The following is a 19,246-nucleotide window of genomic DNA, read 5'->3' as shown; positions in this document are numbered from 1 at the left end:
ACGGCAAAGCTGTGCTCCACTTGTGCTTTCAGTGAACGGCGAGCTTGCGCGCCCTCACAAACTTGGTCCTCATTTCATATCAGCACAGCGTGAGCACCGCGGGCCAGCAGGAGCAGCAGCTGCGTCCCCCCGGCACTCAGCAGCACCGCTGCCCCACGCCAAGCACAGCCCTGTATCCACACCAGGGGAAGGCAAGCGCTGTGTAAGGCAGACAGAATAAATCAGGCAGCTGCCCGATTTATCTCCCTCCTCCCCCCCCCGATTGTGGAGAAATGGGGCCGTGATGGGAGCAAGCCAAGCCGTGCCTTCTGCCCCAGCGTGCTCCTCTTCCTCTGGGAGCTGAGCTGTAAGACACACAGCACTCGCTTGTGGGACAGCAATCCCTTCTGCTGTCCCTCCCCGAGCCCTCCTCCACGACACTGCCCCTTCACACAGGATGACTCTGTCATCTCACCACACCTGGGTGATGCGGGAAGGGGACTGAGCAGGCTGAACTGCACGGAGATGAGAGAGGGTGAAATGCACGGAGACGAGAGGATGCAATGCATGGAGCTGAGAGAGGGTGAAATGCATGGAGATGAGAGAGGGTGAAATGCACGGAGATGAGAGAGGGTGAAATGCATGGAGATGAGAGAGGGTGAAATGCACGGAGACGAGAGGATGCAATGCATGGAGCTGAGAGAGGGTGAAATGCACGGAGATGAGAGAGGGTGAAATGCATGGAGATGAGAGAGGGTGAAATGCACGGAGATGAGAGGATGCAATGCATGGAGCTGAGAGAGGGTGAAATGCACGGAGATGAGAGAGGGTGAAATGCATGGAGATGAGAGAGGGTGAAATGCACGGAGATGAGAGGATGCAATGCATGGAGATGAGAGAGGGTGAAATGCACAGAGCTGAGAGGGCTGAATGGAGCTGAAGGTTCCCCTGAGCTCTGGCCTGGCAGCAGTGTTAGCTGCGTTTCCTGATCTACATTTCCTTTGTTGCTTTTGATTGTGAACGCCTTGCTGCTAAGGAAGAGGCACTTGGATGTCACAGTGAAGCCAGGACTTCATTCCTGAGCTCTATGAAGAGTGAAAAAGCCTTCAATGGGCGAGAGCAGCTCAGGGCATTTACCGCTCTGGTTACTGACCCAGCCTGATGCAACCTCATCCATCAACTCCTGTCTCACTTAACAGAGGTCTTTTTGAATCACCTGCAAATGTTGACCTCTCCCTGCCCTTTTCAAGACCCAGAACACACAGTGACCCCAGCACAGACCCCCAGGGGTTCCTGGGGCTTTCGGCTGCTCCTCCCTCCCCCTCTGTTTTCTTTCTTCGCTGCTTTCTGAGTCATAGCAGCACTTTCTCTTTTGTCCCATGATCAGCTAAGAATATAAACAGCCCCGAAGAAGCATGTCACAGGATTTCTGAAAATCCAAACAAGTTACGCCCGTAACGTGGAGTAAAGAATGTTCAGAGCTATGGAGACAGATCTGGGATAAGAAGCCCCGCGGATCAGCACACATCCACTGCCTCGTGGGTGAGCTCCACGGCTCGGGGATAACAGCACAATCCATCGGCACAACTCGCCCCTTCACACGCAATAACGCCCGTGCAGTTACCCCAATGGCTGATAGCTTTTAACTCACCGCACCCCACGGGTGGTCCGTACCCCACAGAGCAGCCCCACGTCCGCCCCTCGGGCGCATCACAGCCCGTGGCAGCAGCACTCTGCGGGGCCCAGCAGCAGACCTGCTCAGCACAGGAGTGCTGGAGAGCGGGAGCAAAGCAGCAGCATCACTGCGCTGCCGGGACGCGCTCCGTGCTCACTGCTGTGCCACGGCTGCCCACGCGCCGCGTGGCATCCCCCACGGGTCCCATGGGACTGCCACGAAGCAGAGCCCCTGGGTCACAGGGGCACAGAGCACCCGGTGATGGCAGTCTGCACACAGCAGCATCCGTCCCCTTCAGCACAAACCTATCCCCCTACATCTGCAGCCAACACACCTCCATCCGCTTCCACAGCACGCCAAGGAGTGCCCTCAACGTTTACTCCTCAACACGAACCAGACCGCCCTGCCCAGCGTCCACGCTTCATTCAGGAGGGCCTCATCAGAGAACACGAACTGCAACTGGGCTGACTGGGACGAACGGGAAGCATCCTGCCCTGAACAACCAGGAAAGCTTCCTTCCCTGGGACACAACCAGGAAAGCTTCCTCCCCTGGGACACAACCAGGAAAGCTTCCTCCCCTGGGACACAATCTCCTCCCCTGGGACACAGCCAGGAAAGCCTCCTCCCCGTGTGGTTAATGTGACCCAGCCTGCTCAGCCGGTGCTCTCCCCGTGAGGGTGAAGCTCTCTGCAACCACAAAGCGCAGGCGGCGGTGCTTACCTGTGCGAGGTGAAATTGTCGTAAGAGCCCACAGTGTAATGTCGGAAGAGACGCTTTGTCCTGTCTTCTCTGGTTTCTACGAGAGAAAAGACACATTGCGGGGCTGAGAGTCAGAAGAGCACTGCCCATCGCCTCTGCTTCCTCTGCGTGTGTGCAGAGGGGCGTCCATGCAAGCCCTGAGTGACAAACAGGCAGCGCTCCGCGTGCAGATGTGTGATCGGCGCCGTGCAGAGCTGTGCTCAGTCCCACGTGCACACCAACAGCTTCCAGGAGCAGCCGACCTGTCTGCAGCACTCCTAACCCTGCAGATCTCAGTGCACCGCACCGATGCGTCACGTTTCACCAAAGCTCCGAAGCAGAGCCGAGAAGGAGAAGCAGCCAAGGTGTGCTCCGTGTCCCAGGGCAGCACTGATTCCACCCCTCTCCACTTTGGCCGCTTGAATCCTGCGTGTCTCCGACAATTCAGGTGTAGGCCCCACAGAAGAGATGCAAACAGCTCCCACCCTCCCCACCACGGGGTCACCGGGTCCTCTGGGTGCACGGAAGCCGTAAGGGAGGGGAGGTAGGGACCCAAAGACTTCTGCTACCCCTTGTATGTGAACAGCAGCACCATCCCCAGCAGCTCCGTGGTCCGAGCATGGGGCTCCCGAGGCCACGCTTGGACCCAGCATCCCCTGCTGGGAGTAACAACCTGGAGTCTTCCCAGTGCGGGAGGAACTGGCATCACGCTACCAAAAGTGAATTTATTTGCATGGCCCGGGGTTAATATGTCAACCATCCTACAGAAGGCCTCGCACTGAACATGGCTGAGTGATGCTGACCCAGCTCATCCACGCCTGCAGCGGGGTGACAGGACAGCAGTCCGCCTGTTGCTGCTGAGCAGGGCGGTTAGAAGGGGTGAAGGGAAAGGAGAGGGCACCAACAGTGGGGCGTGGATAAGGCTCTGTTTCTTCTCGGGCTGGGACACCAACAGTTTGCACCCAAGGCAAAACAAACATTTGCTTTTTCCTGCTTTGGAAACCAAAACGACAGCTGCCACTGAGTAGGGGCTGTGACAGTACGGGCTGGAGGCACAGCAGCTGGAAAGGAGCTCTGCGGGAAGGACCTGGGGGTCCTGGAAGCCAACAGCTGAGCACGAGCCAGCCAAAGTGGCCAAAAGGCAGATGGGACTCCAGGGTGCACTGCACAGAGCGTGGCAAGCAGGGCACAGAGGTGCTCCCCCCCTCTGCTCTGCCCTGGGGGGGCACAGCCGCAGCTCTGGGTGAGGAGGAGGGGGCCGGGATCTGTAGGGGCAGTGGGCACAGAGTGCAGCCTGGAGAGATCCCTCTGACAGTGAGGGAGAACTCTGTGCCGTGGGGGTGGCAGAGCCCCGGCGCCCTGCACAGAGAGGTGGGGGATCTCCATCCCTGCGGGGATCCAGACCCACCTGGACTCTGCTGTGGGGCTGGGCAGGGGGAGCTTCCAGCCCCACGGCTCTGGGTTTTGCTGCCAAGGTTGTTTTAAAGCTCTCAAAGCCTTTTTTCCACTCTTATACTCTGGAATCTGCACCCGCTATCCCAGCGCTCCGTCCCGCAGGGGCCGTGCCCCCCCACGCACCCCCACCCCTCACAGGAAGGGCACACAGCACAGGCAAAGTCAAGAGCACAACTCACTTCACCAAAACTTACCAACTAATCTGCTAAAGGCGGCCCCGTAGTTTTTCTTTTCCTTCCCCACATCCTCCTCCACCCTGTTGTTCTGTTTTGGTTTCCCCAACATTCCTAGGTCCATAGGTACATGAGGTTGGAAAGGACCTACGAGATCATCTCGTCCAACCGTCCTCCTATCACCATCCCTACCCACGGAGCTACTAAGATGCCAAAGGGCGCTCCCCAGAACACCCCCCACATCTCCCTGTGCCTCAGCGGGGCTCACAAAACCGCATCCGCCGCTCTCCCCAGGGCCGCACGTGCCCCGCGGTGCCGCAGCGCTGCGGCGGAGGTGCGCGATTCGGTGCGGGTGCGGTGCGGGTGCGGTGCGGGTGCGGTGCGGCCGCTGCCGGTAGGGGGCGCCCGCGCTCCACAGCGGTGAACGCAGCGTCGGACCCCGGGGAGCGGTGCGGGGCGGGCGGGACCTGCGGACCCCGAGCACGCCTCGAGCGGGTCCCGTTAGCTCCTGCAGACCCCAGCACGCCTCGAGCGGGTCCCGTTAGCTCCTGCAGACCCCGGGCTGGCCTGCTCCGCTGTTTACCTGGCGCCCTGCGGGTCCTCCGGGCAGGCGATCTTCCACCAAAGCCCCGTCCTGGGGGGTCCTGGGAGAAACGGTCTCTAAGAACCGAGGAATGAATCTTATTGAGGATAAGATACGCTGTGCCGAGAAACAGAGACGATAAGGAGCAGCCGGTGCGGTGACACAGGGCGATGTGCTGCCAGACAGCTACAGGAGGAGATAATCCCTCCGCTCTGAGGCTGAAAGCGCCGGAGCGGCTCCGCACCTCCCTCCCGCACCGTCCTGCTTTCGGCACGGGGCTTTTGCAGCTCTTCACTCCTCATGGAGAGACCCCAACGCTACGGCAGCACGAGGACAGCACAGCGCGGCCGTGCGGGAAGGGGCAGCCCCGGCTCCGTGCGCAGCGCGGGCTGCAGGGCACTGCGCAGGGAAGAACGCGGCAGGGAGCCGAAATACGCTGGAAGCATCGGCACACGGCTTCAGGCCAACGTGCTCGCCGGGGAATCAGCACCCAGAGCTCGGCACAAGCTGACACGGACGTACCGGGGATGGGAAGGGGGTGGGCTCCACGGGGGGGGGGGGGGCACCGGCTGAGCAGACCCCAAGGTGAGCGCATCCACCTCCTGCTTCGTGGCATGCAGAGGGCACAGATGTTTCCTGCCCCCTCATGACCCCACGAGGGACGGGCACGGCCCCGCTGCCACACCGTGCTCCAGATGCATTTCCCCTCGCTTCTGTTCACGGGGGCCCTTAGGAGGTCCCACTCCCCCTTCCCCACGCTCCTTCTCCTCCCTTCTTCTCTGCTGTGCCTCCTCATCTCCCGTCCACGCGGGCACAGACACTTGTACCTCATCTGCAAACACCTCTGTTGATCTCGTTCCAGAGGGACGAGTGGTGACTTTGTGAAGCTATCTCGATTTATGGGCTGCCCGTAGCCCAAAGGCTCCTTCTCCTCCGGACTTCTAAATATAGCTGCTGCGGAGCGTGTGTTTAATGGAGCCGTCAAGGAGGCATCGGGGACCGAGGCTGATGGATGGAGAGGAGCGAATGCTTTGGAGAGGTGTGGAGAGGGAGGCTCTATATTTAGGGACGAGGGAGCAAGCGGGCGCGGAGGTGCCAGCTCCTGGGGCACCCTGTGGGAGGAGCTGTGCCAGCAGGGAAATGGGAATGCTGGAAAACTACAGCCTGGCACCCAGCAGGAGCGCGTGGATGGATGCAGGCTGTGCTCGAGCTGCTCTGGAGACCACCTGTGAAGTGCCTCTGTCAAGTTTTCAACACAGTTTTTGCTAGGCTGCACTAGACAGAAATACGAGAACGTGGATGTGCCACGGATGGCCAGGAGGAGAAGTCTGGGTGAGCCAGGGGAGAGTGCACAGGAGAGCAGCATGCAGATGGGGCAGAGTGATGCTGGGCCACAGCTGATGCCCAGAAAGCTCTGTGTCCTCCAGGACCTGGCTCGTCCCATTCTCAGACAGCAAACGCTGGTTTACAAATGGAAAAAAATAATAAATCTTTTGGAATGTGCAGAGATTAACTCTTTGTTGGAGCTGCACCTGTACGTACCGCATTTCACCTAATTAAATGCAAGATGTATGCGTCCCTGATGAGGGGTGGCAGCATCTGTTGGCGAGCAGCTGCTCCTGGGTCACAGCACCAGATCCCAGAGGTTCAGAGGGCAGCACAGTGACGAACACAAACTGAGGGCTCTTGGGGCAGCACGACGAGCCACATTTTGGGAAACGATCTCCTAAATCGTGTAATGCAGCAGTGGGGATATTACTGCCATCAGCCGAGAGCTGCAGCGAAACACCGAGGGGTCGGGGTCATGGCAAAACATAAAGCCACAGAGCAGATAAGGAACTCAGGAAGAGAGCTACCAATTAGATTCCGTGCTGGTCAAAGAAGAGGATTTCAGAGGGATGCAATCTTTTAAATTGAAGCTCTGCACTACAAGCAGTGATGTGCAAGTCAGAGGAGATGAGGTCTTGGGCACGTGGTGCCAACACAGCCGCCAAAAAGGTGCCCTGGCTCTGTGCCACCAACCCCCCACTCTGGGGGCTCAGTGCTCTCTGAGCCACCTCGCTGCTCTAGAAGTGACGCCACGTGCAGACATCGCTCCCGCTCCGGTGGGCAGCCTCCCCCTCCCGCAGCAGCCGGACCGGGAGCCTGGCAGCCCTCGGCTGCGCGTGCCAACAACGAGCTGTGCTGCTGCACGAGCACCGCCAGCTCTGGGACTGCACAGTGCCAGCACAGCAGGGCTGGGCTCAGCGAGCTGTGGGTCCCAGCAGCAGCATCTCCATCGGGAGCCAGCACGAGGTCGTGCTCTGCTGCAGCCCCGCAGGCGCCCGCCCCAACCCCCACTGCCCATCGTGGATTTCACCCACGCGTCCCAAACAGTGCTCCTGAGCACCTGACTCGGAGTGGGCTGACGAGCAGATGCCACCGCAATTAAAGCCTCTTCCAGGCTCGGTGCCAGCCAGCCAATCTGGCCGGGGCTGCCTCCCAGCACAGCGCTGGAGAGAAAGGGAATCATTTCAGAGGGAGAAACGCTGAGCTACGCCGAGGGGAGGAAGGGCGCGTGGCATCCGCGTCCAGAAGGGATCGTGGTGGAGCCCACTGGGGAGAAGGGGCTGCAGCACGTGGGACACTGCTGGCACGTGCTCCTCTGGCAGCCGCAGCTCAGACGACTGCACACCAGCACCAGCAAAGCTCACTTCAAACGCAAGCAGGCATGGAAACCCTTCGAGTCTGACTCTTACAGCATCGCCGGGAGAATCAGCTCATTCACACCCCTGCGGCACCTGGCTCTGTTGACTGAAGACAGAAAAGCCCAAGGAAGCATTTGCTCGGTGATTTGTGCTATTACTGCCTCTTACGCAGGGTGTGTAACTCAGCCCTGTTTCCCCCGTGACTGATCTTTATTCTCTGAAGCTCAAGTGCAAGTTTTCTCTGACAGCGAATGCTTCTAGAAGCCTTGCCGTGCCATCATTAGCTTCATGCAGTAATTTACGTACAAGATGTAATCATTTGGAGCAACTTTGGCCAGCGTTGCACAAATGCACCGAGGAGATCATTGTATTGGTCTTCCTTGCCTTTCAGTTATGAGTTATGCTTGCAATGTGATTACGCTTGTTACAGTTTTTAGTCCGTCTGTAAGTGAAAAAAAAACTCCCCCACCAAATAAGCTGAAAGTCAACCCCCCCCCCCCCTCCCCCACACTCGCCATGGGCTGGGTGCCCCCCACCAGATCAGGCTGCCCAGGGCCCCGTGCATGGCCTGGGGCACCTCCAGCAATGGGGCATCCGAGAAGGCCTACTTTCTCATACCTTAATGTGAATGAACAAGCTTCCCCTCATGCGTTGCCTTGCTCCTCTCCCCCAGGCGCTCCCAGGGCTGCAGTGCAGCTGGAAGAGCAACGCCCCAAGCAAGGTGTTGGACTTGGACAACCAAGCAAGGTTGGACTCAGTGATCTCTCCTGGTCCCTTCCAACCCCTGTGGTTCTGCGGTGCTGTGAAGGTGCCCTCGGGAACGCTGCCCCGTGAGATCAGCGGGACCGCAGCTCACACAGCACTGCAGAGGTGACGACGCAATCCCTAACATGGACCTTTCTCTTCAAGTTTGTTTTAATTTTTTTTTTTAAATCATCTTTTTTTTTTTAACAGAAGCATATAACGAGTTCATCGAGAACTCCCACCAGCTGCCTGTTACCTCCAATGCACATCACTTGTGCCAAACCCCCGTGCAAAGCCTGCTGCTCTGCAGCAGCACCTCTGTGTTGGGATGAACAGGGACGGAGCAGTGCCACCTCCTTGCTGCCCACGAGGGCTGACACCACGAGGCTGCACAGCCACAGTCCAGCACCGCTCTACTTGGGTCCCCAGAGCACACACAGCACACCGGGGAGCTCAGCAACACGAGGAGAGCACGCAGAGCCACAGCAGCAGCTTCGGTGCTGTGGCTGCGTCTGCTCTGCCACATCCCCACGTGCACGTCAGCTCCCCGAGCAGCACTGTGCACCCCTGGGACAAAAGCTGCGTCACACGGGGACCCAGGAGCCCCTTCCCCATTTACATGGACCATGGCTCTGCTGGCGCCACAGAGCACAGCATGGGACAGACATTCCCACTCCAAATGCATAACAAATTGCTGTCCCACCATCCAACTCTGCAACCACGTGCTGGGAAAATACAGAGCTACGCTCACAGCTCCGGGGAAAAGAGGCAGCTTGCAGGCAGTGGGTGCTAATCAGAGGGGATGGAGACAGCAGGGGACAGCACTTACCAGTCCCTGCACAGCAAGGGGAGAATGGATCTGTGCTTGTCTGTCTGCCTGCAAGGAACGTGGCCAGGCGGAGTGTGTGCCTGCTTTGAATGCAGTTCAAGTGGCAGAACTGAGGTGACCTCAACCTTTGTCAGAGCCCTTCGTGTAGGGCATCTCCAGCTCCTCACTTCTGCGGTTCTCTTGTTAATCGGAAATGTACGAGAACTGCTGGATCGTGGCCTGAACCACTGCTGGATCACCCGAAGCACTGAGTCAGCCATGGAGCACAGGTGAAGGCAGTGCACCTGTGTGACCGGAAGGGGCGGGGCCTGGCTGCATCTCTCCCAGACCCCATTTAAGGGCTGACCAGCACTGGGGATGGGTCTCTTTCTGGAGATCCCTCGCTTTGGAGCTTTTCTGCTGCGTGCCTGGGACAGGGATGAGCATCCCATCTCTTTCTGATTATTTCCTTCCACCACGATAATCTTTCTCATTATACATCTTGACTACTATACTATTAGAACTGTTTATTCTGTTAACTATACATCAACATAAATACTATTTGAACTGCTTATTCTGTTAACTGTACAGGAAAAATGTCTCCTTCTGTTTCTACGCAGCCCTCGATCTGCACTGATTGCTGTGTGCCCTGGGGAAACTGAGGCAGCATGGACAAGGGTGACCTTCACTGCCCACAGCACGCCCTTGGGAAGTGGAGGAGGACTGTGCTGACTCCCTGACCCCAACCACTCACTTGAGTGCAACACGACGGATCAGGAGTTTCAGTTTTGTCACTTATGCTCCATGGTATGGCTTCAAGAGCAGTTTGGTCACTCAAGATAAGATGGCACAGGCGACCCAGAACAGTGGCATGAGGCGCAGAGGCTGCTCCTGCTGCTCCTTCCCTCTCTGCCTCATCTCTGAACATTGTGCCCCTGTGGTGCTCACTCCATTCCCCGCACAGCATGCACCTCTGCCGTTCCTCTGCCCCTCTTCTCAACTCTGGGGACCTATTACCCGTTGTGCTTTAGGGTCCTCGTGTTGGATGAGAAGACGGAGGTGAGCCAGTGCTGTGTGCCCACAGCCCAAAATGCAACTGCACCCCAGGCTGCAGCAACAGAGGGGCAGTGGGGCAGGGAGGGGACCGTCCCCTTCTGCAGCACTGCATCCAGGCCAGGCCCCCAGCGCAGAGACGTGGGGCTGTGGGAGTGGGGCCGGAGGAGGGCACGGGGATCACAGACTCATAGGGGTTGGAAGGGACCTCAAAAGATCATCAAGTCCAACCCCCTGCCAAAGCAGGTTCTCTCCATCATGTCACACAGGTTGGGATGGGTTGGGGCTGCAGCACAAATCTGTGGGGAAAGGCTGAGGGGGTGGGCAGCCTGGAGAAAGGATGACTGTGGGAGACCTTCAGTGCCTGAAGGGGCCAACGCACGGGAGGAGAGTGGCTTTGTACGTGGGCAGAGAGCGATGGGACGTGAGGGGACAGCATTATGGAGGGGTGACTGAGGTCAGATGTGGGGGGAATCCTTCACTCAGGCAGAGCTGTGGGTGCCCCATCTCTGGAGGTGCCCGAAGCTGTGGATGGGGCCCTGGGCAGCCCACAGCAGGAATGCAACTGGACGGTTGTTGAGGTCCCTTTCCAACCCGAGATGTTCTGTGACTCCGTGCTGTTCACTCAGCATTTAACCTCTCTGGTCCTGACCTCAAGGCCTTGCTCAAGCAGGCATTCAGATGGCCAGAACCAGGTAGGCACTGGGAACCCAGTCCTCTTGCTGACCCTGTTCCTATACCTATTTCTGGAGCTGTGGGTTGCAGCAGAGCAGGAAGACGCCTCCGCAGCTCCATCAGGGCCACACCAGAGGCCACTTCAGCAGAAGCTGCATGTGACAGCCATCCAAGAGCATGTGTTCACACTGCTTAAAGTGTGCACAGAAATGCTGTTCCTCTGAAGTGGCCCTGAAGTGGCATTCAATAACCAACAGAGCAGAGAGCTGCCTCGCTGAGAGGGAAGCGTGCCACTGTTTCAAGGTTTGGCCAACACCTGGCCAAGAGGGGGAAAGCACGCAGAATAAAGGGGCAAAGTGAGAGTTGTCCCTCTGCCAAATCTCACTGCCACACAAGGAAACCCAACCAGCCCAGGACTTGGTGCTGGTGGGGAGATGGAGGCCCAGCTGGTACTGCACCCACTGGGGACGGTGACACTGCGGCCACAGAGACGTCCAGCACAGCGAGGTGGGAGGACTGGTTGTGCTCCCACCTCTCATCCTCAGCTTCACGCTCCTGCAGAACACCCACATCGCACCGACACTGCACGAGGAGTTGTGCAGAGCAGGGCATGGGGGTCCTCAAGCTGGAAGCACAGGAGCAAAAGGGTTCTGCTATGTTCCCTTCCAGATCTGGCCTGGGGAAAGACTCCAGGATCCAGGAACAGGAGATAAAAGCGCTGATAACACGGCACCCTCCAACCTGGGAAGTAATACCAAGAGTGGGTGGGGAGGGAACCTTAAGCCTGATAGGGATGAATAACACTGCTGATTCATCTTCTGACAGGAACGGGGTACAGCTGCAGAAAGAAATCAGCAGAAAGATGTCATCTCAGGGTGCTGGTTAGGACCTGGCAGGGTTATGGCCCTTCTTCAGCTTGACCCTTGGCACCAGAGCCTCCAGCTGTGGGACTGGGGCTGTCATTCCCCGCAGTGCCTGAAGAGCCTCACAGGTGGGCTCTGCACGCTGGCAAGCAGCAGTCCGTGCAGAGCACTGAGCGAGGGCCTCCTTCTGCCTCCCAGCAGAGGGGATCAGAACCACCACTTAAATAAACCTGAGCAACTCCAGGAATTTTGCATGGTCTCCTCCTGGAGCCTTTGATCTCCACCCACTGCGGCCACGAGTTGCAGAGCTGTGCTGCACAGAAGCCACAGGTCGATCTGTGGAGTCGATGGGATCGGGCAGCAGGCTTCATTCTCACGTCAAGGCAAATGACAATAAACCATTGCACTTCTCCATCCTTTCTCACATTCCCACTACATCCTCCTGACCACCCTTCCACGCTCCTCTCACGCAGTCTCTCCTCCCTGGAAGCGATCTGGGGCCCAGCAAAGGCCTCCTCCACCTCGGGTGGGACCCACATGCTTGTCTCTACCCCTTGTTTTTACCTCTCAGCTAGCTGCAGAGAAGCAACCTCCGAAAAGCCCTCCTGACGGCTTTTGGAAAGCATGGGCGCAGTGTATCAGACTCTGACCCTACGTTTCTTGAGTTCTCCAAAGATGTGTAGGACATCTCCCCCAGATCACAGAGTCACAGACCTGTAGGGGTTGGAAGGGACCTCCAGAGATCATCGAGTCCAAGGTCTGACAGTGAGAAAGGGTCAAAACACCGCTTTGTTCTTGAGTAATGTGCATGATGTGAATTCTGGAGGGGTTGAAGAAGAGGGCACCTATGGCACTGAGGGACATGGCTCAGTGGCATGGGGGGGATGGGCTGGGGTAGGACTTGGTGATCTTAGGGGCCCTTTCCAGTCTGAATGACTCTTGAACTTCTGTTCAAGGAGCGTTTAGATGAGGTGCTAAAGGACTTAATTTAGTAGTTGGGTAGAGATAGTGATAGGAGGATGGTTGGACTAGATGATCTTATAGGTCCTTTCCAACCTTATGAACTTATGAACTTATGAAGAAATCTTGCTATCCTGGAAATGGTGCTTATCTTTTGCAACAACAAAAACGATGCAGTCAAGATGAACCTCTTCAAGCAATGCTTGTTCTTTCCACAAACACAGACAGGATCATGTGTGCTGACCACCCAGTGATAGAGGAGATCCCAAACAAGACCTGCTCGAGAAGAGCACCTTCACCTCAGCAGCTCTGGGTCAGAGTTCTTAGCCAGGATCCTTCTCAGCTGAGCTCTCTGGACATAACAAAACGTAAGCCTTGGGACACAGAGAAGTAACCAAGGAGCAGAAGAAAGCGGAGTCAGCAGCAAGTGTTCAGAGGGTGAGGGGGTCGGGCCCTGCAGTGATGGGGCAGACACCTCTCTCCCCACTGCCTGCACTTCTGAAGAGCAGATCTAGGCTGCCCAAGCAAACCCAACCTTAACCAGTGGGACTCCTGGCCCCAGCAGGACTACCCGTGTTATCCAAGTTCCTCACGTGGTCTGCGGCAAGTCAAGCACTACTGACGGCCTCCACTGCACGGCTGGGACCCTCCCACTGGAGCCTGATGTGCTTGCACAAAACCAGCATCCTGCAGCATCCCTCCAGGGCAGCCTCCCGTGCCCAGCTGGGGTCAGGCAGCCCGGCCTGGCTGGGAGCACAGCCCCTGCCCCGAGCGACTGCGATAGCGGTGTCCCAGCTCCCAGCACTGGAGGACTGCGTGCTGTGAGCTGCAGGAGGCAGGGAGTGAAAGAGCTGACGGGGAAGAGCAGGGAGCTAGACGTAGAAGGGATCTGTATCCGTTTCTTTTAAGGCTGTTGAGCTTCAGAAACAGTGGGGAGTGCATAATACAAGAAAGAGTGCCAGAAGGTATTAGCAACTAATAACGATACAGTTGCTTCAAAATAAGACAGAAATCCTAACTCCTCGTGTGAGCTAACGTCAAATACAGCGCTGCAGATGAATAAAACCTAAAACAGCCCGAACCAAAATGATCGCAGGACATCCACTACGGCAACTCACACGGACACCGCAGCAAATAGAAGCGCTGAAACAAAACGGAAACCCCAACCAGGCAGTGGCCAAACATCCAGGTGGCGGAGGAAAAGAAAAAGGGTCGGCTGCTTGCAGGGACTGTGCAGTAAGGCACAGAGCAGCTCGCAGCCACCGCGAGGAGAGCGGAGCGGAGTCGGTGTGAGCTGTGAGCCCGAGCTGTGCTCCCAGCAGCAGCAGCGAGGCCACGCTGTGTGCCCGGCCCTCTTCACTGCGCCCTGCAGCATCGGGAACACCACTCCGCTGGGCCCAGATCCCTCCTGGAGGAGACCCAACAGCCGCGCCTTCCGCTGAGGGAAAGCGGATCTGGAAGGGACCCAGGGACTCGCAAGGGGACAAATTACAGACCAGCAAACGTTAAGAGAGATGAGCTGTGAGAGCGAAGCAGCCCCTCGGCACTCACAACGCTGACTTTTATTCGGAGCCGAAAGGGGAGGCTGCCAGCAGAGCAGCGGATTGATTAAAACATGGGGAGAAGGGGATCGAAGCTAAAGGCAGCACGGGCAGAGGAAGGCCAGCGTGGGGAGCGGTACAGTGGAGACAGGATCGGCCTCGGATGAAAGTCAGGAAGTGAAACAGAAGTTAAGGGGCTTCTGAACGCTGTGCAAGTGAACGGAGGACCCGTTCCGATCCCCTGCTCTGGCAGGGAATTGTTGCCCTACAAAGGGGAAGAGCCACCTCTCTCCAGCCAAGAAGAGACCACGACAGAAGCAGATCTATTTCTTTACCAACCAGGAAGCAATCTGAAGCTGCAGATGCTATTCTTGCTACCGCTCTTCGTGTGAAAATGAACGGCTGTAAAGACAGTGCAGGGAACGCAGCAAACCCTGACAAATCCCAAAGATGCAGCATCCCTCGGCCTCCCCTCGTGGTTAACCCACGTTGGTCCCTCTGGGTGTCCGCTCCCCTGCCTCCCTCCCTCCTCCTGCCTCCCTCCCTCCTCCTGCCTCCCTCCCTCCTCCTGCCTCCCTCCCTCCCTCCCTCCTCCTGCCTCCCTCCCTCCCTCCTCCTGCCTCCCTCCCTCCCTCCCTCCTCCTGCCTCCCTCCCTCCCTCCTCCTGCCTCCCTCCCTCCCTCCTCCTGCCTCCCTCCCTCCTCCTGCCTCCCTCCCTCCCTCCTCCTGCCTCCCTCCCTCCCTCCCTCCTGCCTCCCTCCCTCCCTCCCTCCTGCCTCCCTCCCTCCCTCCTCCTGCCTCCCTCCCTCCCTCCCTCCCTCCTCCTGCCTCCCTCCCTCCCTCCCTCCTCCTGCCTCCCTCCCTCCCTCCCTCCTCCTGCCTCCCTCCCTCCCTCCCTCCTCCTGCCTCCCTCCCTCCTCCTACCTCCCTCCCTCCTCCTGCCTCCCTCCCTCCCTCCTCCTGCCTCACATCCAAGCTCCAGACCCTTCCTCGACGTTTTGCTTCTCCTCACATTCAGAGCCTCCCAAAAAGAAACCACCCGACCCCGCAGTACAGCCCCAGCTCACCTCGTGGTGCTATGTCTGAGTCCCTACAGCCGAACCAGAGAGACCCGGCGCGCACCAGCAGTCACTGGGATGCCACCAAGGCCCCTGGGACAGCGCCCATCTCAGCTGCAGGGCCGCAGCCCCATCCACTGTCACGTCTCACCCACCAGCTGAAGGCAGCCCCAGGTTCACGTTCTCCCGAGTCCTCCAGGGGAGGATCTCCACAAGTCAAGGCCGACTCTGCAGCGCTCCCAGACAACACAACAGGGCGATGGGAGGCTCGTCCCTTCAGACACAGGGCAGACCCGGATGAAGTCACAGAACGGACAGCACAACGAAACGGGGTGACCTCCCCAAAGGGACCGCGTCCCTCCGCGAGGAGGCAGACCCCTCACAGCAGGGGATCAGAGAGCCGTGTTTCACCGGGGTTCCCAACCCCTCCATGATCCTCCTCGGCAGCTCATGTGTCACCACCCGGGGTTGGCAGCAGTGAACAACAGTGCCCTCTACCAAAGGAAACAGCCAACAGCTTTGGTGCCTTCGTATCGTGAGCCCAGGAGGGGCCAGGAGCAGCCCTGCTCCCCACGCCAGCTCCCCCAGTCTTGACATTGTGCTCCCTTTCTCATAAAAAGAAGAAATGAGGAAGACCAGGAACTCTGTTAATGTAATAGAAATAAGGACATGGTCAGCAGGCGTGGTGGGGATGGGTTGGGGTTGGACTCGGAGATCCTAAAGGTCTTCCCCAACCTGTGATGCTATGAATACAGACGTTACAACGACGGAAAGCCATTGTAAATCTTGGGACAAACACACGGGCAGGCGAGAAGCAATGAGGAAAGAAACCTCTGCAGCCGCGTGCAAATTCACAGTCCTGAGGCACCGCTGACTGCTCTCACTCTTGGCCAGAAGAAAACCATTTGCTGAACGTGTGTGCCACAGCTGTCAGTGCCCAGGATTCAGTGCAGCTCTCACTCAGTCCCAGCCCCATCTACGCACAACCTGCAGCTCAGACTGTGGCAGCAGCAGAGCCCAGCCCCAGCTCCGTGGCCGTCTGCACCTCCTGAGCATCTCAGCATCCACCGCAGAGAGAAGGGGCAGCTCTGCTCCCCAAGGGCCAGGAAGCATCCACGGGGCAAAATCAGAGCCAGGAGGCTCTTCGGTGCCCTTCAGATACGCGTTTTATCCTACTGAACTTCATCCCGTTTCTGTCATACCGACTCATCCACCTCTTAAAGGAAAACGTTTGCTCGGAGACATGAGCAGCACATCCCTGTTTTCTTTTGGCCGCAGCTCCCAGTGAAAGCACTGAACAGATGCAACCACTGATCAGCCAGCGACAGATGACAAACTCCTCGTGCTCCCCCACACTTCCTCCACCCTCACTAATAATTTTCCACGACACAGTTGAGCTACGTCCCAAAATCCAGACGAGCCCGAATGATGACATTTCATTCGCCAGCCTTATCTCGGTTGCCCGCCTCTGAACTGTGGGCACTGCAGCACAAACCTCCACCGATGTACCAGCAGCCCTCCGTACTCTCTTGCAGAGCATCGGTTTGTGGGGTCTGCAGGGGTCGGCTGCTCCTGATGGGGATCTGGGCCAGGAACCTGGGGACCCACAGCTGGACAGCCCTCGCTGTCCAAGGGCTGAGGCAGCACCCCTCCCCACACACCCAGGCAGGGTTCTGCTGGACTTGGAGCTGGATCTCATTAGCTTTGATCTCACCTCACCCTCACTGCCTAACAGCTCTACTCCTGCTCTCCTCGCTCTTCCATTTGCACAGCCGAGAATTTTAAGAGGAGAAATAGGTCGTTCAAGATTTATCTCCGCTGTGTTTTTGGCAAGGTGCGCGTTATATTTAGAATTTCAGATCCCTCTCACATAGATGAATCCCAAGCTTTGTTCTCTGGGAGCTCTGCCCTCTCCTGTGTGCTTCTTTCAGACTCTCACATTTGGATTCTGTACCCACAAGATTTCTCTTCCACCTGGAATAATTTAGAGATGGGTTTTGTACCCTTGGCTTAAAAAATTCTCTTCAAATTCCAACTCAAGTCAGTTCTGTTTACTTCACCACATCTTTTTTCATCAGCTGCAGAGATCCAGACTCCTCCTGTATTACCCAGACACATAACATCATCATTTTTCAGAGCAATCAGAGGTTTTGGGTCTGGTGCACTCCCTGTTTCTGCAGTCTGTGCACCACGTGCACTCCTCACCCTCAGCTTTCCTTCACCTCCACCTCTGTAAGGCACAGGCGTGCTGCTCTGCCCTGTCCTCAGCCATTGCAGTCCACCACTCTCCACCATCAGTTTCACTGGCAAGGAAAACCACCTCTTCTCAGAGGGGGCTGCTGCTCCACACCACTGTCAGCACTGCAGCCAGCCCCTCTCTGGAGCTCCTTTAGGCACAGGTACATCAGCCCCCGTCTGATTCCCCTCCTGCTGTACTAAAACTAGCAAGGCTGATAACAGCCCACCCAAACTGACTCTCACCTTGCCTTGCTTTAAGGCACTCTGATCTCAGAGACCAAACACGTGGGTACAGCCCCTCCGTGGAGCGCTTCCTCGCAATGCTCTCAGGGCTAAGCACGGTGAGTGGGCAGCACCTGTGGCTCCGGGGAGCAGAAGGACTCGAGTGACTGTGGCACTGTCCCTGCGGGCCAGGTGCTTCAGCTACAGCCAGTGCCATGCAGCCTCTCCAATGTGCAGCTCATGCTCTGAGCTTTGCGGTCCTCGGGGACACGCTGAGGGGGGGAGGAAGGAGCACAGGAGGTAGACATACACACGGGCACTGACTGCCAACTCCTGCTCCATTTCAGTCAAAATCCCACAGAGAAAGACCACCTCGGAAGGAGACCCTGAGGCTCCCAGACAGAGGTGTGGGTGCTGACCACACCACGCACCAGCGGTGCTCCACATCAGCTCTGCAGGTGGGAACGGAGCTGTGTGACAAGCGAGAGTGGGAGCACGGCCCCTCCAGCACAGCATGATGCACTCACTTCCAGTGCCCAACACAGAGCTGTGCAATGGTGTCATGAGCAGCCTAGAGATGGAGAGCTGATGGGGTGGGGTCTGCACGCATCTTCTGACACCTACAGATCTTGGGGAACCACGAGGACCGCCCGCTGATGACCCTAGGCTGACACATAGCCCTGTTTCAGCCACGTGGAGAGCGCCAAGAGATGGATTTCTGACTCCAATTCAAATGTCACACCACTTGGAGTAGAACATAGGGTGTGGAGTTAGAGGAGGTGCTGCTGAAGAATCGAAGTGCATAATGAAGCAATGGGACTGGAAACTAGAACCTGTGTCTCCTCTTAGAGCATCACGATGCAACATGACATCGCTTCTGCTACCAGTCATCTTCCCATAGAGATCTGTGACTCAGTGTGCTGTAAGAAATGAATTTAGAACCTACAGAGTGAGCTACTCAATGGGAAAAACGTGTTCAAACCCCAAACACTTTTGGTTCTACGGATAGGAGATATTTAATGAGGCCCTCACTGGAAAGTGAGAAGCTGAAGTTTCTTGGGGCCTGAAACAGAGGCAGGTGACCAGACATTCTCCTTCCAACTCAATAAGCACTGCAGGGTCTACAAAGCATGATCTGGGAAGGAAGCTCTTACCTAGCAGCATCTCATTAAAGACAGATCAACACACAGCTCGGGGCCTTCTCCCTCAAAGCATGAAAACACACACAGGTTAAAGGAACCACCTCCAAAACGTCAGCGCTGCAAGCTGCTCTCTCCGATTTCAACGAAGATCACAAAGCACTTCTTGAGCTGCTCCTGACCTTGCAATGGTCACCTTCAATCCGCCTCAACAAGAGTCACACATCTGCCATACAACCCCATCCTCAGTTTGTAAACATGGCTGGAAACATCTGCAAGTTTGGCATGGCTCTATTCTGCAGCTAAGTGCTACCAGGTCAAAACCTTACATAGAATCATCTAGGTTGGAAAAGGCCTTCCAGATCACCAAGGCCAACCGGGAACCAGACCTACTGAGTCTCATCACTAAACCACGTCCCTTAGTGCCACGTCCACAGACCCCTAAGTACCTCCAGAGATGGAGACTCCACCACCTCCTTGGGCGGCCCATTGCAATCCCTACCACTCTGCCCATGAAGGAATTCATCCTCATCTCCAATCTATACCTCCCCAGCACAACTTGAGACCATTTCATCGCATCCCATCACTTGTCACCTGAGAAAAGAGGCCAAACCTCCTCACCTCTATCTCCTTTTAGGAGTAGGGCAGAGCGCTG

At 57.0% G+C, this 19,246-nt stretch overlaps 1 protein-coding gene across 1 annotated transcript in view; it reads right to left on the bottom strand.

Moving 5' to 3' along the window:
- The window catches only part of SHANK3 (SH3 and multiple ankyrin repeat domains 3), a 255,468-nt gene that overhangs the window by 69,232 nt on the left and 166,990 nt on the right, over nt 1-19,246 (bottom strand). Inside the window, 3 exon segments of the mRNA XM_065749212.1 lie at nt 2,375-2,450; nt 4,604-4,652; nt 4,655-4,680. Of these exon segments, the coding sequence (XP_065605284.1) occupies nt 2,375-2,450; nt 4,604-4,652; nt 4,655-4,680 (151 nt within the window).

This window comes from Cyrtonyx montezumae, unplaced genomic scaffold, assembly GCF_038088225.1.
Source record: "Cyrtonyx montezumae isolate F1298 unplaced genomic scaffold, pur_monq_1.0 scaffold_59, whole genome shotgun sequence".
Classification (NCBI taxonomy): Eukaryota; Metazoa; Chordata; class Aves; order Galliformes; family Odontophoridae; genus Cyrtonyx; species Cyrtonyx montezumae.
Note: the sequence above shows the minus strand (reverse complement) of the source record. Positions and strands in the feature narration are given on the sequence as shown.